At 37.3% G+C, this 22558-nt stretch overlaps 1 protein-coding gene across 9 annotated transcripts in view; it reads right to left on the reverse strand.

Moving 5' to 3' along the window:
- Positions 1-2008: 2008 nt before the first annotated feature.
- The window catches only part of Mettl15 (methyltransferase 15, mitochondrial 12S rRNA N4-cytidine), a 177532-nt gene continuing 156982 nt past the window's right edge, over positions 2009-22558 (reverse strand). For all 9 annotated transcript variants that reach the window (XM_006234687.5, XM_008762086.3, XM_017591566.3 and 6 more), the window contains one exon: positions 2009-3604. In XM_006234687.5, the coding sequence (XP_006234749.1) occupies positions 3162-3604 (443 nt within the window). In that variant the 3' untranslated portion in view covers positions 2009-3161. The remainder of the gene's footprint in view (positions 3605-22558) is intronic.

Raw genomic sequence — 22558 nt, forward strand, 5'->3', positions numbered from 1 at the left:
GCAGCTTCAAAGAGAATGTAATGACGGATCATTAATTAAGATAGAAAAAATGCATACCTACAAAATGTCGCATGGTGATTAAATATTATATGTCATAACCTGCAAACTTTCAATTCATTTTTACTTGCCACACCAAGTTATGGCTATTAGGTTCAACAAATCTGAGAAAGTAGTCACTAAAGTGAGTCAGAAATGTTCTTCTGGCAAAGGCTGCATGTCCACTGTAAAGACTCATTTTTATTTTTGTGTAAGTACCAACACTGTAGTTTCCTAGTTTTCATTTTCTGCACACTGTCTGAATTTCCCCAGCCATTCTCTAGATTTACAGTTTTAAAATACATTCATGTATCTTATTATGAACCCTGCATATAACTAGTAACAGAATATGGTGCATATGTTCTTTTACAATAGAACTTTAAAAGTAAATGTGATTATTTAAGGATCTTTCTCATACATATTATACAAGACATATTCCTGTTTCCTGTTAGAGTTTTTCCCATTGTGGTTGTATGATGTTATCAGCCACTGAGTTCAAATTGAGAGACATTCTGTAGATGTATCTATTGGGCCTGATTTCTACAACATGACATTTTGGTTGCAATTGTTGCTGTTGTTGTCTCCTTCTGTTACTTAATGAGTGGTGAAGACACTTACCAGTGGGCATAAGGACACGTTTTGAATGTAGCTGGGGAATGTGCTAGTTTAGTAATGTGATGTTTGGTACATATTTACAGGGCAGTTTAATTCTGTATCCATTTAATAGAATAGTCGTAGACTGTCCCTTAAGGACTATGATTTATTCTTCCATGGGTTCCTGACCCAAGGATAGTAGGAGGCATGGGTTCTATCTAGTGGAGGAGGCCTTAACTCTAATAAGGAAGTGGTTAGTACCTGATACTCCCAGTGCCTTCATACCTTCATTGTACCAGACAGCCTGTCATCATAGCTCACATAGTTCATAGCTGTAAAATACTGATCACTTCTCTTCCCCAGAAGTCTACACACTACCCCCCCCAGAAATATGAAAACTAGTCAATAGGGATGAAGCTTCCACGCCAAATCCAGCTTGAGTTCTCCATGTCCTGTAACTTAGGTATGTGGTATCTTCAACAATAGGATCCCATCATCAAGTTCTGGAGGTCAATCAAGAGCAATAGCATTAACCTGGATTGTTGGGGAATAAGGGATTCCCACCAACCAACAACTCAAAGGGAGGTAACTTATACCTGGCACTGGGCCTTTTATTTGATAGCTTATGGTGTCAGGGATGTATGGCCCTCGTCCTCATATACAGTAACTCCATTTAAATGTGTATATTTTAGGAATTTTTTAGATTCATGGTAGGAAGCTTCTACAGCAGTAGGTTTCCATGTCCTTCTCAAAGGTCTTTAGTATATTAGTTATCTTCCCTATAGCCCTTCCTCTACCCTCATAACTCCTGCTTAGTCCTTCCTGACCCATTACTCATATTTCTTCCTTCATGCCATCTTACGTCCCTCTCCTTTGGCTAAGGTTAGGTGTAATATCTGTTCTTATCAAGTTATCTTGGTAAGTTTCAATTTCTATTTCTTTGTAGGTTAAGATACTAACGATATGCAATTGTGCATTTGTACTTTATCTTTTAAGAATTGTCTATTAATTACCCCATTGATTAATCATATTTGCATCCTTTTTTATTTTTTACTGATTTTCATAATCCAATTGTCAGTTCTTGGCATTATTTCCTGAACTAGTGGGGTACAATGGCAGCAACTGTGACTCTAGCATCAGAAGGTGGTGTAGGCAGAACTCTGCAGATAACTGGCAATTCAGTGTAGCTGACCAGTGAGCTTCATGCTAATTGTGATCCTCTATCTCTAATACATAAGACAAAGAATGACTGAGGAAGGCATTTACCATCGACCTCTCAGCTACTCATAAACAAACACATGCATGGGGCACCTGCATACATCTTTGTCCAAACAAACACATGAGCAGACATAAAATACAACACATATAAACAGTGGGGTTTCATTCAGTCATAAAATATAATAAGATAATTTTATTCTTGATTATTTTTAATAAAATGATGAAACTGAAAATTCAAGCAAAAAAGCCAGATTCAGAAGGACAAATACTGCATGCTTCTTCTCATATGCAAAAGAAACTAGATTTAAACTTACATGTGTGTATATGTCTAAAATACATACATGGATATCACACGTACACACAAGTAAAAAGAGGGATAGGAGGAAGGACGGTGGTAAATACTTGTGCCATGAGGCAGAATAAGAGACTATTTTAGAGAAGCGAGAGACCAATGAAGGAGGAAGGAATTAGGGAAGACGGGAGAGTGGTAGGGATGATAAGAACCAATATCATGCTTTATTTTCGTGAAAATGTCATAGTGAAACTTACCAGATTGCATAATATTTAAAATTAGTTAAGGAAACAAAAAACACAAGAAGAAACAAGTGATTACATTGTTTGCTAAAGGTATCGACCAATACTGCAATAGATACAACTGAGTGCAAAAGAAGTTCTGCTCACATTTTCTATGAGGGTTTTTGGGGCAGTTCTACATGCTTACTTTGCAACATATGGAATATGGATCATATTGAAAAATGCCTTCATGTGAACTATGACTTCACTAGTGAAGACCATCAGTATGGCATATTTTAAATAATGTTGAAAATGTAAAATTTGTAAAAAAGCTTACATTTGAGAAAGCTATGGTTGGGGAAATTATAGTTTATTCCATGATCATCATGAATTATATAAGCCATAGAAAGTCCACTGCAAATGTGAATCTCTCAATTTGGAATTTGGGGCATACAGATATGGTTATTCTCTTTGGCACCTTGAGTTTACAGATTCAGATTAAAACAACAGCATAGTTTTTCCATTTCTTCATGAAAGAAAGGATTGCATTTTATAATAAAAATAAAATGCACAAATCAACATCAACATAGTTTTCCATTCTTAAGACTCTGCTCCCTGAGCTAAAATGTTTATGTCATCATAAAACTTCCTACAGTTTCTTCAGAGGGTGAAAAAAAAAAAGCTAAATACCATTAATTTCCAGACTGCCCCATACTTTACATTATATTCAGAAACACAGTTTTAAAGTAAAAAAAAATAGAAATATTGAATAAAAACTTGTGGATCAAATAATAAGATTGTCATAATTTGATGGCTGCTCTGAGCTTGGCTGAGCGCCCTCTGGGGTTAGCTTGGACATCTTGATCTTCTGGAGTAAGTACCTTCTTGTGTATCAGCTCCCACTTCAGAGGAGCTCTGACACAGCGTCTCTCCTCTATCTCATGATCTGAATCCATTTGTGAAGTTTGCCTCACCTTCTGTCTAATGCTTAGGTTAAATCTTTCTGTCATGCTTATCCCAAGTAAAAAGCGTTTGACAATACGATCTTCTAAGGAATGGAAGGAGAGGGCGACCAGGCGACCGCCAGGTTTCAGAAACTTCTGTGCTGTCCTCAGTCCTGTGTAGAGTTCATTGAGCTCATTGTTCACAAAGATGCGAAGAGCTTGGAAAGTCTTAGTAGCAATGTGGGTGGATCTTTGTAGCAAGTCTTTTCTTGCATAGATAGCAGAGGGAGGAAAGGCACCTAGAGATGGTTTGTAAGAATAAAGAAAGAAGAAAGGTAACATTAACATTTGCTATGTAAATGTTCTGGAGCATGACTTATTTAAACATATTTAAGAACTAGATTTTCTGAGAATTTGTGACATTTCATTCACACTTTCCTCTTATTTGAAGTTTTCTTCATGGTTCAAAACCAAATGTCACAATAACCCAACAACAACAGGAATTGAATAGTGAGAGGGAAATAGAGTAGACATTTTGAAGACATTAATATAAAATTTCACAATGATTCAAAAACCATTAACTTGGGGTTGGGGTTTAGCTCAGTGCTAGAGCACTTGCCTAGCAAGCGCAAGGCACTGGGTTTGGTCCCCAGTTCCGGAAAAAAAAAAAAGAAAAGAAAAGAAAAAAAAAAAAGCCAAAAACCATTAACTTACAGTAATAAGAAATACCATGTGCTGCAATTAATATAAGGAAAGCCACATCTAGCTGCATCATAACTGAGCATGCTCAGGACAGTAGCAAAAGTAAAAGCAACAGGACTTCGGGTTAATGTGCAGGGAATATGAGACAGGGAAGTGCTCAGACATATGTATCCTGCCCTCAAAGCACAAGGATCTTCCTAAGGAGGGGACAGAAAGGTACAAAAGAGCCCTTGGTGGTGGCAACAGTGGAGGTGGATGACTTTAAGAAAACAGGGTTTCCTCACACAGCAGGGCAGTTATGTATATGAACTCACAGTGACTGTGACAGGATGCTAAGACCCATGCAGGCTCAAGTCAAACAAACAACCAACACAGAGGAGGGCAGGTGAGCACCAAGTCCCACATCTTCCTAAGAAGCTATTGGCATGTGATAGTTGTTGGCAGAGTTCAGTTTTCTTTAATGGTGTATTCCCTAGTAGGTTGACCATAGATCTCATTTCTAAGACTTGTTGGGCAATAGAAACTGGACTTCTGTAGCAGAAAAAAGTGCTCAATGTTTGGTGGAAAAGAATGGGCAGGCACTGGCCCCTTGCCCCTCACCACCTACAGCAGCTGGGAGAACTGGCCTTGGGGTCAGGAGAGCAGGAGAGCTGGGTTTGTACCGTACCTTGGAAGAACAGTAGAGCTGACCCTGGTGATAGGGATGTGGATGAGCTGGCCCCAAGGTATAAGTGCATGAGAGTTGGCTCTGCCACTTGTCTGCTGTGAAGTGGCATGGACTAGGTATGATGTCCTCCCTACCTGGCCCCTCACCACCTTCAGTAGTTGGGAGAGTTGGCCCTGGGGATCATGAAAACGGGAGAGGTGGCCCTACCTCTCACTGACTACAGTACTTGCAAGAGCAGGTCCTGGCCCTCGACTGGGAAGCACAGGAGGGCTGGCCCTGGGGGCAGCAGCACCAGTGAACCAGTTATCCCCAAGGGTAAGGGCATGAGTGCAGGAGAACTAACCCTGACCCTTGGGTGAGCTAGTCAGGGTAATGTGGGAAAGCTTGCCCTAGTGGTGTGGGTGGAGAAGAGTTGATGAGCTGACCAATTAAGCTACTTACTACTCAGGCCCAAATCCAGGGCTTTTGAGTAGGCCCACCATGAAATCTACATCATTTATAAGCTGTTGGAGTGTGTAAAAGGGCTTCTCCAGCAGTTTGAAAGCTATAGGATCTCCATGACACAGAACAGCAACATTGTAACAGGGAGTCCTGGTGAGGATTCAGTATTGATGCTGTAGCAGAAGCCAGAGGCCTTGGACCAGACCAATTTATTCACAGGAAATAAACATTTGCAAGTAAAGATGTGTGGATAAAAGGTTATACTGTGGGACATACTGTAACATACTCCAGCTTCCATGGGAAATGTTTTTAATTCTATGTTTAATTTATTTTTATTTTATTTTGAGGGGGTTATAAGGGCAGATACAAAGGGACAGGTAGATGACTGGGACTGGGGTGTATGATATGAAACTCACAAAGAATCAACAAAAAGGTTAAAAATGCCAAACAAAACAAACTAACAAGAATGAGAAATCAAAGCAAGTGGTTATGAAATCCTCAAAGAATAAAAATAACGCTTAAAACATACAAATCACAAATGATAAAAGGAAAAGTGTGATAAGCCAAGAGTCTAAAAAGTAAAACTTTTGCTTCAAAAGACACTAAAAGTCTACAGAAAGGACTAAATATCAAATCACAAATCTAATGATATTTGAATCTAGAACATACAAAGGAATCAAACTGCCGAATGACAGAAAACACTGTCTCCATGATATTCTGGAACAAGCACATAAGATCAAACTTGCTCTGTATAGCTCAGGGATTGGGATGAACAATCATGCTGACTTTTATATATTGTAGAAATTTCAACAAAATTATACAAGAACTTTATCTGTTGGAACAGGTCATTAGTGAATATTTCATAAAAATTACATTTCCATTCTGTTTCTTACGAATGAGTATCAAGAGGATAACTGGAATCTTATTATTTTAATATCCTTAATATGCTTCTTACAAAAGAGTAATCACATAAGGATATGTATGCTTAGCTCATAATTCATAGTGGTTCCACAGTATGGGGACAACCAGTGTTGTATATTACTTTTCTCTGTTAAGTGAATCAAAGGAGGGAGAAATGACACAGAGCAGCATGAAGACCCTGGAGATGTAACTGAGCAGTGACTTTGATGAGCACACTGTGTTCCTGTAAAAACTACGTGCTGGAGGTCAGACTGGATAGTTACACTCTAACTGATGGAGCTCAGAAACAAGATGCTACCATGCCACCATCAAAACAGAAAAGCCAGGTCAACTTCTTTCAATCTGCTAACTGATCCCTCTGATTTTAAAGAAAGAAGAATTCTAAGGATCTAAACAAAACACAATGAGTCATTATTTGAGGCTTAGATTTGGAGAAAGCTTGAGGAAGACAGGGTTCCTAGCTCTTTCAAAGTTTACATAATTCAACACTAATGTTCAAAAGAGAAATGCCACATAAAATACATTTTAAAGAACATATATTTTTATACAAAATAACAAGCAAACATTCATATGGCCAATGAATTAACCAAAATTGCAGAGTACTTTCAAATGATTTATATGTTTTTTACTGTTATTTTTAAATTCTGCAGAAATTAAAACCATGGTTATACATGGTAATCACTTAGTTTGATATTTTAAAGCAGATTTTTCATTTCAAACATATTCATTTCAGGATATAGTATCAAACACAGTATTGAATTATCCAAATGGCTTTATGTTAAATGAGGAAAAAGCAGAAAAATAGGAAAAAGCAGAGAACATGCTGTAGTTTTACAGGCTATTGTCAATAAATATTTTTGAAAATAATAAAAGCATTTTATAACAAAATAAGAATAACAAAGTGGTATCTATAGTAATCACAGAAATTCTAATATAAGCAATTATATTGGTTTATAAAGTATGAAAGACATTTCGGTTTGCCAGACACATGGCACCTTCCTAAAGCCACAGAATAGTTTATAATTCTGAGAGTCAAGTAGCTGTAACACTATGAGGATCTTGACCAACTCTTTTAATCTGAAAAAAAAACTATTTTGATTTCAAAATAGTAACACAAAGGAACATTTTGTTAATGTTCTATATAAAAAATTCACACGAGCTATATCTATAGTACATGGAAACCCGTAGCTGACAAATCAACACGCTTATAATCAGACGACCTTTTTGTCGATGAAGTCCAGTTTGACCTTTGCAATGCCACACAGTCACAGAAAATGAACACAAAATCTTTCAGTCTTAATGATAACAAGGTATTATTTATCTATTAAGGTTTCATTCTGTGGCTCTGTGACTATTGTTTGTGGAATTCTGATGAGGACTACATTCAGTGGATTCCTAGAGAGGATTTTTAGATGTGGGTCAGTAACTCTCCTGTCTCATCTTTAGAGGACAGGGGACCTTGGGCTTTGTGAAACACTTGCTATTGCTCAGAGTGTCTGTAACACAGCTTCCTCTACTTTGAGTAATTTCCATGACTACTTTTTATTAGCATCAGTCCTTTGCTTTTCTAGCTTATAGGAGAGAAGAAAGATAGATAATTTAGATTGTATAAAATAAAATTAAAAGAGAATAAAAAAGGAGGATTGGGAAGATAGTTCAGTCAATGGAGTACCTGATGTGCAAACGTAAGACCTGAGTTCAGATACTTAGTGTCCAGTAACAGCCTGGCACAGTAGTGTATGCCTGTAGTCCCGGCAATTTGGGCCTAGAGATAGTTGGATCCCAGTCAACTTAGCCAAACTGACGGGCTTCAGGTTCACTGAGAGACCCCATCTCGAAAACGCAAGAACGGAGGAAGACACTAGCTTCTACATATAAGCACACACACACACACACACACACACACACACACACACACACACACACACACAAATAAGGTAAGCATAAAAGAACAGAGCTCAAAGCAATATGAACAAAGCATCACCTAGCAATAATACAGAAAGAAGAAAGAAAGGAAAGAAAGGAAGGAAGGAAGGATGGAAGGAAGGAAGAAAAGAAAATGCTTGCCTAAGGTGATGTGAAGGATTAGTTAAGACTTCCTTTAAAAAAATGATTAAGCTGAGAGGGAAGCACATATGAGAGCCCTCAAATGGGTTTCTTATTGCAGCCATTGTCTGAGGGCTAGGGCAGAGTTCTCATGATCATCAAAGGTTAGGTAGAATCGTCTACTTACAAATCACTAGGCAAAAATGATTCAAAATCATACCAGATTTGGTGGCTTCTTGCTGGATTAGACTATAAGGAAGAAAATATTAATGAACATGAGACCTGCTCCATGCCTTTGGGGAGCTCAGGTTTGCAACCCTTCACCCCTACCTAACCTCCCAGGGGCTTTTCATCAGAAGTAGAACTTGTCTGTCTGCTTTTCCACTTCCGGAGTTTAATCATAAGAGCCTAGTATACCTAATTCATTCAATTATGGAATAGAGTTGCTAAGATAGAAAATATGGTCTCAACCACAATTTGAGTGATTTGGTTTTGTAAAGGGAGGAAATTCTGCTTTTTTGTGTTTTAAATTCCATTAGCAGACTTGGCTGCCATAGGACAATGTATTAGTTCTGTGTGGGAAAAAGCATGCTTACTCCAAGTAGAACTCATTGCAACAAACTCTCACAATTACTCCTTATTTACCCAACTCATTAATTTGTCACTGATGATCTTGACAAACAAAGATGCTTCCTGTTTTCTCCCCCAGCCTTAGCACGTGACAGACGAGTCTGCAGTTCTTACCCTTTGGCGCACATCGGTCAACTGTACTTGTGACAAAGGAGATGGCTGGCTCTACTCGGCCTAGTAAATCAGCTGCAGGGGTTCATTATCCAGATGCCAGCACTTTACAGGAGCTTCTTATTTTTCCGCTCAAGGGAAAACGCTAGTTTTTAACTTATTTTTTTTCCATACAATATATTTTGATCTTGATTTCCCTTTCCCCCCAGTCGGGAAACTCCCAAACCCTTCCAGTTTTCTACGTGCCCAACTTCATGTTCTCCCTCCCTTCTAAAACTAACCAGACAAAAATTTATAAAAATGAAAATCAAAACAAATAGCATAAAAATTTCTCAAAATGAAAGGAAACAAAAAGTCCACAAAAATGCATATGCATAGAGTTCATTTTATGTTGGTCAATTGCTCATGTTCACGGGCCTGCCCTGGAGTGTGCCTGATAGACCCGTTGGCACTCCACTAGAGAAACTGATGTTCATGGGCCTGCCCGGGAGTGTGCCTGATAGACCAGTGGACACTCCACTAGAGAAACTGATGTTCATGGGCCTGCCCGGGAGTGTGCCGGATAGACCCGTGGACACTCCACTAGAGAAACGGATTTGCTTTTTGCAAGTGGGTATCGATTACAAACGTCCTCGCATGGACTCCATGTGCACTTCCCCCTCAGTGCTGAGACTCCATCTGGCTTGAACCTGAGAAGGTCCTGCGTGTGTTGCCACAATGCTTGCAAGTTCGTGCCAGAGATGTTAGGCACGCAGCCAAGTATTACTAAATAAACATATATTGACTAGATAATGAATACACAATGGACGCGAAAAAAGGAAGAATGAATGAATAAAATTCCAGGACTACTAGCACAGATTTTCTTTCCATCGTTAAGGGTATTACAAAGGGCGTGACTTTTATATGAATGAGTGAATACATGAAGAGCAAAGACACCATTAGCTTCTGAAAACATGACAACCATTACAAACAAAATCATGAGAGAGGTCTGGACCACTGTGTCAAATGTGATTGTGGGCCCTAAATTATGATGTTAATGGGGCAACTGAGCACTCGAATTTGCTAGCAATTTCATTGTCTCAACAAACACGATTGCATGGATTTAATTATATGGGATAATGACCAGGCTCGGCCTTAACTCCTCAAGCATTTGCATATCTAATGGAGCACCTGCAGATAATTTTCACTTCAGAAAATGCAAACTTGCAAACCTTTACTATAGCACACACTGTCAACATGCAAGTTGAACATAATGTTTACATATTTTTTTGTAAAATAAAAATAAAATTGAAGAGTTACATTTAAAAGTCATTAAAATCGTAAACAATTTAAACTGCATAAACGTAGCCATTGTTTAAAAGAGAATTCAAAAGCTAAAGGAAATGCTATTGTACATGAAGTCAGCCGTTAATATTATTACTTTAAGATTCTTTCTCAAGTCAACTTCCTGTCTCATTATGCATATATTCACACATACATGATCCTATGCATACATAGTATATAGAAGGGAATGATCTGTAAAATGGTCTTTCACATGCTTTGCTTACAGCCCTTACTTGGGAAAATAACTTCAGCTGCACAGATGTTTTACAATTAATTTTGTTCACTCATTTATCTTGTATTTATATTGACATACAAATATAAGACAGCTCAGAATACAACCATAAATAAGATACAGGTGCATTTACGCAGGCGAAATTCACGTTACCACTATAATGGCAACATGTAAGATATTTCCTACTTGGTTATAACAAAGGATCTATAATAATATATAATATAATATATATGTATGAGAGCCTTGTATGTCCATACATACAATTGAAATTGTTTAGGTCAAAGGGTATTTATGCCCATTTAAGTTTGGATCAATACTTCTAAATTTATGCTCTAAGTAGATTGCACCGATCTACTTCCGTCAATAGTATATTATAGCGTCAATCTCCCCACATCCTTGCCAGTACAGGAATGATCGCTCTTCAGCCTGACTAGTCTAAGAGTAGGCAAACGATAGTGTTCTGTCGTTTTAATTTGCATTCTTTGGCAATTAGTAGGTTTGGGCATCTTTTCAAATCTAATAGCCATTTGATTCCGGCTGTAAATTGCTTGAATAAATCTTATGCTCATCTTCCTAATGTGATATTGCTTTTTTCTTTATTGATTTGGAAGGCTTATTTATAAAATAATAATATCAACCCTTGGTCTCTCATACATAAATCATTTTTTCTGATTTTGACCTCAATTTTGTAGATTTTCTGCTATACAGAAATTAAGGATTTTGTGGTGTGCGGACTGAACAACAACCCAGGAAAAAAACTCTGTATGTGGCAAATTGTGTGTGTGTGTGTGTATTTGTATATGTGCATTCAGGTGTGTGTGCCTGTGTACCTGTGCATGCTTATGAGGAGGTCACAGGATATCTTCCTCTTATTTTCCTCTTTTGTTCTCCTCCTTATATGTCTCTCAGAACCAGAAGCACACTTCTGGGCTAGGCTAGCTGCCAGAGAACTTCCAAGATCTGCCTGTCTCCACTCCACAGTCCTTCGGGCTTAGCCAGGCCTGACTGTACATGGTTGCTGGGAATTCCATTCAGGGTCTCATGCTGGCAACACATGCACTCGCAGCAACTGCGTCACTTCCTCGCCCCTCCCATTTATTAATTAACTTATTCAAGGTACAGCACAATGAAAAAAGCCCATGCCTCTCCAACATTATCAGTTTTATTTTTGGTGTATTTCTGGTTTTGTTTATATGCTTAAGTATTTGATTTACATTAAAAATAACTTATTATACTATGAGCATTAGCACACATTTTCTTATTGATTTACAACACTATTCTATGATATATGCATTTCAAGATACAGATAAAACTGTTCAGCATTCTCAGTTCTCTTTTGTTAATGTACTTCTTTATTTTCCTACCAATACAGAGTATTTTAATTGCTGGCCATGATAACCTTTCCAATCCATAATTGACCTTCTTTTCAAAGTTGGTATTTATCTTGCATTTATCATTCCAAATTAAATAAATAATTAACGAAGCATGCAGAAAGGGTGGTAGTATAATTAGAACTGCAGTAGATTTCTAGAATTTGAATAATAATTAACACTGTCATAATATTAAACTAATCAATCTAAACAATATAGTATTTCTGCTCACACTTTACATGTTGTCACTATAATTTAATAACTGTTGTCAGCTAAGTCATATTCAAGCATCTGTAAGTACATCATTTATACAAACCATCTTAATCATCTCCAAGGAAAAACATAGGAATGGTTATGTTACATCAAGACAATACTAGGTAAGAGAAACAGTGCTGAACTTCAGAAAAGCCATTGTCTTTGTGGTTGTGGGTGTGAGGTAACATGCTTAAATTCTGAGTTTGTCTTCCAGTTAGAAGATGTTGTATTTATAAGTCTAGTAACATGGGATTATTGTAACCCCCCCCAAAAAAAACATTAAAAGCACTCAAGAGTATTTAGTATACATGTATCTTCATCCCCCCAATGTTCCAGGTTCATACATAAACATCTCTCCTATTCTAAGCTGTAAAACAGAGTAGGTAGGGAAAGGGTACATTAAACATTAAGGATCTGCCAAACATTTATTCTGGGCTAAGAGGAGAGTAGGTCAGAATAGAAAAGAAAGTACAAAATGTTTTTAACGCACAAATTAATTGTATAGTTCAAAATTTACAAAGTAGTGTTTATATATTAAAAGGATGAGATTCAGAATTATTATTTTTCATCTGATGTTGACTATTTAATAACTGATGCCATAAACAAGTACCTGAGCTTCATTAACATAAACCATCCAGATCATGTTTCAACCATCTGGTCCGGAGATTATTTTCCAAAATTAAACTTCTATATTTCTCTTGCAATATAATTTATACAACGTGTATCCTGTCATTTTAAGAGTATAAATTTTTGTTTTGTTTTTTACTATTTTTCTTTTTCTGTTACATTTTTCGTTTTTTGCTCTAGCTTTCATAGGATCTCTTTCTACACAGGTGTCTTCTTTCTTAAACACAGCTCCACAACAGTAAAATACATTGTGAGTCATCTTCACCCACTCCTTTGTTGTCACGGTCTTGCTCTGCTGCTCCATGTATTTAGTTTGCCTATTAGCTGAAGCGCATTGAAAGTTCCCAGTAGAGAATGTCTAGACTAAAATAATTACAGTCCACAATGTCACATGAAATATTCTACAAAACCCAAGAGGTGCCTGTGCATTTAGCCAATACTTAGCACCTTGAATAGTCTAAATACTGATGAAAAAACACTGGAAGGTTTGACCTCGATGAATTCTTAAATAACAATTTCTTATTAAAATAATATTATTTAATAAGAATGCCAAGCAGATGTTATGGTAACTCCTATCAAAGATACAGTGCACAGTAACATAGGAACAAAAAGAGAAAGAAGACACCTGATTGTCCACAATACATTTTCTAACCTGACAGTTCCAGGAAACTGGCTTAGTGAAACAAAACATTCTAAAGTTCCAGCCAAGCAATTGAATGCTTGTCAAGTAAGTATAGGAAATGCAGCACACCATGCTCCACTCTGTAAACCCACAATGTCCATAGTGAGATCTTAAATCTAAGTACTTAAAGTTCTGTAGTCAGTGTATCTGAAATATTGTGTGAGCCTGTGTGTGTGTGTGTGTGTGTGTGTGTGTATGTGTGTATGTGTGTGTTGTGTGTATGTGTGTGTGTATGTGTGTGTGTATGTGTGTGTATGTGTGTGTGTGTATGTGTGTGTATGTGTATGTGTGTGTGTGTATGTGTGTGTGTATGTGTGTGTATGTGTGTGTGTATGTGTGTGTATGTGTGTGTGTGTATGTGTGTGTATGTGTGTGTGTGTATGTGTGTGTATGTGTGTGTGTGTATGTGTGTGTGTGTGTGTGTGTGTGAGAGAGAGAGAGAGAGAGAGAGAGAGAGAGCGCATTAAATGGAGGAGTTAACCTTAAGTATTAAGTATTTTCCCCTATTGCTTTGCACTTTATAAATTAAGGCAAGGTCTCTTGATAAAGATGAAGCTTGGCAATTCAGACTAATTTATCTAGATATCTTGGCCTAGATTCTTTGTCTCTGCCTCAGGCTACACATACCTGGCTCTATGTGGATGTTGGGGATCCAAACTCCAGTCCTTGGTTTGCATGGCAAGCACTTAATCTATTAAGTTATCTCTCCAGTTATCTTTTATTTCCAACACCACTTACTCCACATAATTTACTTTACAGGTAGCATACTAAAGGGAATGCTGAAAGTAAACGTTCTGTTAATCATGTTTACGTACTTTATGTTACTATGTCCCTACCAAAATTATGAAAGGTAGGAAGCAGACATCCTTATATCCAATTAAACTGACAAAACAAAACAACAAAAAGAGCAAAAACAAAATACCACAGGGTCAACAACTGCTTCTACAATTTGTAGGCACTGCATGTGGATGGAACTCAGGCTCTTTAAAACACCAGTTATCTGTCTTTTGGGTAATGCATAGTGTATTAAACCGCTCCAGAAGAAAATTAAGATTTCTGAGCAAAATATACCAAAGGATATTCAGATCAGCATGATTTGTTGCTGTTGTTAAACTTAATCATATCTGTTTGCATAAAATTCAGTGTCTTTAGGATGACTTTGGGCTTGAAAGTGCTCAAGTAAGGCAGAATTTTAAGATGGTCTGTTCAGCGGGTCTCCTTATCTCCTTTTTGCTGATGAGGAAGACAGGAAGCTGAACTGATAGCACTAGGTTCAGAGTGCCTTTACACAGGCTCTCATTCCATGGTGGGTGTTGAATGCATCAGTCTCATTTTCTGGCTGAAAACAAGTATAGAATCTTTACTCTAAACCTGAATAGCATGATACTGAGAGATGTTTTAATGGACGCCCAATCTCTTTGCATCAAGTTGCAAGAGTCTGGCTTTCTCCCTGCATGTCCCTGGGGGGAGATGTGCATTGTCTGCCTTAAAGACTGTGCATCTGGTGAAAGCAGCAACCACCCTGGTCTCATAACCTGGGAATGGAAATGAATACCTTTGGCTTTTGTCTTTCACATTCTATTGAAAATAACTTATTGTTAGCTCAGGTTATTAGGCTGTGCATTTGTCTCCCCTTTTCATCTGTTTCCTTGATAGTGGGAAGTTTATAAAAGCGACAGTTGTGACTGGTGCCATTATCTAGACTTTTCAGTAGGTGCAGATTACATGTATTTGATTAAGAATCAAGATGCATCCAATTTACCCATTGGGAAGGATGTGCTCTACAGTTGTATTTATGTTTTTTAAAAGGTTTGCTGAATATGCTCCAGCTAAGCAAACATAGGGAGAAAAATGCTAATATAAAAATGTAATAAAGGACTTTTTTTTTTTCTGGCAAAAATCTTGAGTAATTAAGTCCTGTTCCTTTTATTTTACTTAAGGCTTCTTCAGAAATCATGACAGAGGAAGTAAAATATTTTCCCAACATTTGTTGTTATATATTCATCACAAACACATGGTTTTAATGGTCAGGCATGCCTGGATTTCTCCTTTAGCCACTGAGCACCCTCTCCATTGACTAGCATGAATTTTCTTTCCTCCTGAAGTTTCCATCTACTTGTCCTTAATACTCACCAAAATGCTTTATTTTTTCCAACACACACATTTCAGCTTGGTACTGGGTACTGCATGTTTCAGTACTAGGTTATAAATTCTAATTTAGGGTTGGGGATTTAGCTCAGTGGTAGAACGCTTGCCTAGGAAGCACAAGGCCCTGGGTTCGGTTCCCAGCTCCAAAAAAAAGAACCAAAAAAAAAAAAAAAAAGAATAAATTCTAATTTAAAAAATTAGATAAACCCATTGGATAGAAGATACCTTTCCCATTCAAGTCAGAGATAGTGATGAACGAGAAATGGTGGTCACTTTAGGATCTTCTCTCTTCTGAAGACTGTTTATGTGTACAGGATTATGTGGCAATACCCCCATCTCCATCACATTTTCAAATGGTCCTGAAACCCCAAATAAGGTGAATTCCACGAAAGCAAACTACAGTGGCTCAACTTTTGGTGGCTTTTACTTCCTAATTTACCACTGCACATCATGCCATCCTGAGGCCTCAGCATTCCCTCACCACTTCCTACCACCACTGCATGGGTTCCAAACTTCCTTCACAGGTCACCTAAGAAGCTGGAAACTTAGTGAACTATCGGTTTTCTTCCAACTCACAAAGGATTCCACATTAAAGGGAAAACTGTCCTTAGTAGCAATAGTCTATATGGCATATGATAATGGAACTCAATTTGTATGTGAAAGCAATTTGATTTCAGTAATAAAAAATGCCATCTTTTTACTAGATAAATGACTTCGGGTTCCACAGAGAAATTAACATTTTTGGTTTTAGGATAAGCTAGTGCTACTTACACTTTTTAAAATGTAATACATTTACATGCTCAAGTGTATTGAGATTTTTAAGCTCGTGGATGAAATTAGCAAGGTGCTGAGGCTGTCAACACGATGCATTGTGATCCTCCTGAGTCATAGGGTTTAAAAATTAATTGAGCTCTTGCACCTGTTTGCCGGCATTCATCTGTTGAGTTTCCATCACATTTAATAAGTCTCTGTGACGCAACTCGTGTCCTTTCGCCCAGGATCCTTTAATACTGTGTTCAATTTTCACCAGTCTGAAATTCAAGTAATATTACAAATTTCAAACTGTTAATTAAAATCTGTGAAACAGAATGATTCTGAGTAAAATTGGCTTTACTCAGTGAGGTTCTTTTAAACTTCTTCAAAGCTTCATCTACTCTCTAACTCCAACCAGGTTAATTCTGATGACAATATGACCTCACTATGGGTACCCCAGGTCTGCAGTTGGGAATAACACCCAGGTTGTGGGCTCTTGTAAGGATCCACGAGGTTATCTATAAACATAATTTTGGATAGAACCTTGAATTTGTTCACTAAACATTAGTTTTACTTACCATTATTATTCTCATCATTTAATTAGTGCTCCGTCTGGGTCAGCTGGCATTGGAACGCCCATCCTTCCTTCTTAGTACTACTGATTGGCTAGGTAATGTTATCCCATATGTGTGCATATGTCTGTGTAAGTGTATGCCATGAATGCAGGTAGTGTTAGATCACTTGGGGCTCAAGTTATAGGCAATTGTGATCTTCCTCATGTAGGTTCTGGGAGCAGAAGTTGGGTCCTCTGCAAGAGCAGTAAGAGGTCTTGACTATTGAGCTGTCTGTCATTCCAGTTCTGCACAATATTTTTTTCTTTTTTCTCTTGTCTTTATTAAATTGGGTATTTATTTACATTTCAATTGTTATTACCTTTCCTGGTTTCCAGGCCAACATGCCCCTCCCCTTTATATAGGTGTTCCCCTCCCCATCCTTCCCCCATTACCACCCTCCCCTCAACAATCCCGTTAAGAAAACTTTTAGGTTTTCTCCCTACCTGTCCTGATCCAGATTTTATTTCCTTCTAAGCTGGACTTCTTGAAAGGAATCTAAGTTTGCTCATGAAATACTATTTGATAATCCAGTTTCAAATATATTACCACACTAAAAATATGGTCTATTATAGCTTAAATTCAACAAATTTAAAATGTTAGAATAACAATGCATAATCAGTGGTCTGAACAACAGCCATCACATGCTGACATGACATCAAAATTTGATTGTGGGTTTGCAATACTATTTTTTAATTCACGTGATAATGAAACAACCTAATACTTTATTTCTTGTTTAATATTAGTATAAAGAATATGTTTGGTGTTTTTTTTTTTCCATCTTTATTATCTTGAGTATTTCTTTTTTTTTTCTTTTTTCTTTTTTTTTTTTTATTAACTTAAGTATTTCTTATATACATTTCGAGTGTTATTCCCTTTCCCGGTTTCCGGGCAAACATCCCCCTAGTCCCTCCCCCTCCCCTTCTTTCTGGGTGTTCCCCTTCCCATCCTCCCCCCATTGCCGCCCTCCCCCCAACAACCACATTCACTGGGGATTCAGTCTTAGCAGGACCAAGGGCTTCCTCTTCCACTGGTGATCTTACTAGGATATTCATTGCTAATGTTTGGTGTTTTTTAAGGCAGAGGAAGCACACAACAATATAGCGATAGAAAACTACCTTGACTAACAGCTTTAGAAAAAAATGTTCAAACTAAAGTTTGACAGCAACTATTATTTCTTGATAAATGTTTTACTTATTTCTGGAAAACAAATCTCTGTTTTGTATTTCAGAAACAGTAAGAGCTAAGACATTAATGTAAGTGTAAAGGAATTTTAATCCAGCCACATGCTGCACTGGAAGGGATCACACCCAAGACCTAGGTCTGGAATGCAGCTGGAATGCAGACAGGTCACACACCTTTAATCCCTTTGTCCAGAGTAAGGACACACCTCTAAGGTAAAATTAGTTTGGAAAGGAAGCAGTCATGTTTGAAAGTGATACCTAATTGAGGAGCAGGCAAAGTGATGAATCAGAGAAAGATCTGATAAAACGAGTCAGAGAATGGATATGTCCAACTCTCATGAGAAGAGCACAGGAAAGAGAAGCTATTTAAGAGCAACATAGGCAGAAAGAGTCAGGGGAGTCAGCACAGCACATGCCGTGCAGTGGGTTGAATTCCTTGGTGAGTTTATGAAGCTCAGTGCAGGTCAGCAAAGGCAATGGAAGCCACGGAATAAGAAAGGCGGAGAAGATTAGAATAAATTGCCACAGTTGTTTGAAGCCAAGCAGAATGATTTATTGACAAACTCAGAGAAGGTAGACTGAATCAGTCAGCTTGGAAGATTAGATTGGAGGCTAGAAGCTTCGAGGCCTTGGCCTAGGGATAGGTAGAATAGAGGAAAAAACACGCTGGGCTCAGCCCAAGCCATGTATTCCTACAGGTTGAGTATGGCTCTCATCTCTTCCCTTTATCTGAGGAAAAAAGCTCAACATTTAGATATAAATCATTTTACATTTTAAGTTCAATCTAATAAGTACCACTGTATTACTGTATAACTTTTCTTATTCCTTAAAGTATCAATTGACATTTCAACTGTAAATTTATTTCTGCAAAAAGATATGCTTTGCATGTCCCAATGCAGGAAAAGATGATTAGTTTCCTTTTTCCTAAAAGTCATGTCATCCCTGCGGGAAGAAAGGCTGAAATGAAGTGATCAACCTATCACAGATGATACTGCTTGACAAAGGTTAGCCAAAGGCCACACAGGACTTCTGTGCAGTACACTCATTTACTCTCTGACTTACCCTGGATCTCGATAGAATGGGGAGCAGACATATATAAGTGCACTTGGACCTTAAACATCACAGATAATATTCTTAGAGGCCATCTCATTGGCTGCTCATAGAAATTGTTTTCATCCACAAAAATAGGCAAAGTGGGTTGGACAAGATTAAGCACTCACTCAAGTTAACAGAGCAAATATGGGCAAGCAATAGATTTGAGGGTTTGTGTACCTGTGTGTGTGTGTGCGTGTGTGTGTGTGTGTGTACAGAGGCTAACGATCATCATCAGTAGTTACGTAGATGCCATCCACCTTATTGGTTTTGTTTGTTTGGTTGGTTTTAGTTTGTTTCTCACACTAGTCTGCAGTTCACCAATTAGGCTAGACTGAACAGCCAGAGAATCACCAGCATCTGCCTGCTTCTACCTGCAAATGCAGCACAGCAATTACAAACTGCATGCCAACATCTTGGCATGTTTTTAAATATGGGATCAGATTCAGATGCTCAGCCGCATGGCACTGTGCTCAAACTGAACAATCTCCACAGTCTGCTTATAGGGGGCTGTTGTTCGTGTCCTCTGTTCTTAACCTTTCCTCAAACTTCTCAATCCCTTCGATACTCTATATCTCCTTACAACTGACTCTCAGTTAACACTAGGAATTTGTAATTTCCCCCAGAATTTTCATTTTACTTTCGCACACATCACTTCATCAACTTATTTGTCCAACAAGCATACATTAAATGCTAATCTTGTGAAAGAAAAGACTTTGCATCTAGTTTATGAGTCAGAATAAAGGTTACATAAAATGCTAGTCAGGAAGTCAACATATGCATGTAGTCAACATGAATCACACGAATGGAGCTTCACTGCCTTCATGATTTCCTATTCAAATAGTGTCATGAGTCACCTATCAACTGTTGACTATGGATGGATCGAAAGAACATAAAGTTCTTTAGATATCCTTTGAAAATGCCATAAGGTTTAAAATTACAAATGAATACTTATTTTGGTTTAATCAAAATATAATTAGTATGATTATGTCTGCTTAACAAAAATATTGCCAACTATCATCACAGCCACTGCTCACTTCGATTTCAAGATAAGAAAGATGGTCCAGAGCTCTTCTGTAGGAAGCAAGCTGGAGGACTAGGGTTTAAACTAAGTCTTTTCTTTCACAAGATTAGCATCTAATTAGCGATCACTTGCTGTGGCCAAAGAAGAGAAAGGACACTAGAATCTGGAAGTGTTCCAGTACAAAATGAAGGCAGCTACCCTCCGGCAAACACGCGGACTTAAATTTTTCAAGTAGAAGCAGATCTACACACAATCTAGTTGCTTTTGAAGCCTACATAAAATCACGTGCATTCTGAAACAGTCTAGCTACACGTACTTCTTCCCAAACCGTGCGCATCTTCCCATCCAGTGTGCATTTGATAGTCCTTTAAAAGATTCTATAATCAAGAAAATATTTGTCTGAAAATTGTTCTTTAGCATGTTATTCAATAATAAGATAAGAAGATACATATAACATTATCCTAAAAACAAACGAATCAAAGCACCAAGAAGCAGTGTGGTTTTTTTAGCTTGCCAGCATATGCTATTTCAATGTTGTTAGAGCATTTATATTCTTATGATTGACATGATCATGATGTATAAAATGAGAAATCATTTTTTAATAATTTGATGTTATTTTAAAGTCAGTATCACCTGATTTAATATGCATTTTGATAATTTCATGCATTAACATTGGAAAATGTCTCCTCGTCTCATGGTACTTACTGGCTACAGCACCATGTTCAATTAAAATAAAATGTGATATACACAATAAGTAAAAGATTTCTACATAGCCACATTTAAAAATATTCAAAAGGGAAAGTTAATTTTAAAACCATATGTAATTTAGGTGGCATTAAGTATGCCATTTCAACATATATTTAAGAGAAAATTATTTTATAAACAGTATTAAATGTGGTATATAGTTTACATTTATTTTAATAAATATTTGTATTATAAATATTATATTTTTACTTTTTGAAATTAAAACATAATTATATCAACCATCCATCTGCTTTCTTAAGTCCTTCCTTGTATCCTCATATTCTCTCAAATTCATGGCCTATTTTTCTTTAATTTTTATTACGTGTATGTGTGTGTGTGTGTGTGTGTGTGTGTGTGCGCACACGTGTGTGTGCATGTGTAAGTGTATACATGCACATATATGAATATATACTTGTTCTGGAGTAGACACATATCAAGCACCATGACCAAATGTAACTACTAACGACTGTACTGAGCAATTCAAATGTGGCATAAAATTCAAAGAAACTATGCACCATATTCTATGCCTTGAACTTTTGTTCATGCAGTACAACAGAGGCACAGATGCAAACATCTTAGCTATTTCCAGTACTCACAGAAGGATGAGCTAGAATTAGTCAGAGGAAATGGACATGAGAGAAGAAGCAGGAAGGCTGCAATGCTGGGGACAAGTAAATGTAAGACTTGTAGGAAGGTGACTAGGAAATGTCTGAAAGGCAGGAACTTCAGCTTGGAATACAACAGGTCAAAGTGGAAAAGGCTAGAGCCAGACATGATTTTACAGTCTCCTGCTAGATAGATGCCTAGTAAATGATTTACAGTCATTTTTAATTCTTTATGGCTTGGCTTCATTTGTAACCATATTAAAATAAAAGCTACACTTAAAATGTGAATTGCTATTTTTAAATTATTTTGTAGAAATACTACAGATACTATATAAAATAGTATGTATGTTTGTTCAATATATTGCTATTCTTTTTCTAAATATTGTGTGTTTGAATATGTGTAGAAACAGGAACACTCAGAGCTTGGCTTCTGCCTTTGGGAACCTCCCGGATATTCTTAGTGCCAGCAAAATGCACCAGGCTTTAGGTTTACACATCACTGCACATTGATCTAGTACACTGATGACTTTCCTGACAATGATGTGACTCCAGGTGTGGTTCTTGGTGTTCCCTGTTCTCTTGGATTACAATGTTTTGAAAGAAAAAGGAGGTGATTTATATATTTCCATAAAAACATAGCTCTTAAGATGTGTCAGGAATTGAATATGATATAGCCTGGAGGTGTGGGAGTCGGGGACAGATTTAAACATGTTAATGCCAATTTATTAGAAGTAGAAAGACATTTAAATTTAGCCTTTATATATTCAGATTTACAAAAATACTTGCTTCTTAAACAAAACAATTGCGTTAGGAAATACACTGTTTTGAAGAATATCTGCCCTCCACCACATCTCCTCAGAATCTGTGATTGTATTCTGCCCTAGAAACAAGCATATACTAGATTAAGATGTGTCCTAAATCCCAAATCAATGGTTTCCTGTAAGGAAATTCAGAAACAAAAATAGAGGCAAAGGGACAATGTCAAGTGACTATATAGTTGGAGACAGAGACATTTATTTACAAGCTATAGAACACCAATAATTGCTGGGGACCAGTAAGGTCAAGGAACAGCTGAGGAAGAATCT

The sequence above is a fragment of the Rattus norvegicus genome, chromosome 3 (genome assembly GCF_036323735.1).
Source record: "Rattus norvegicus strain BN/NHsdMcwi chromosome 3, GRCr8, whole genome shotgun sequence".
Lineage (NCBI taxonomy): Eukaryota > Metazoa > Chordata > Mammalia > Rodentia > Muridae > Rattus > Rattus norvegicus.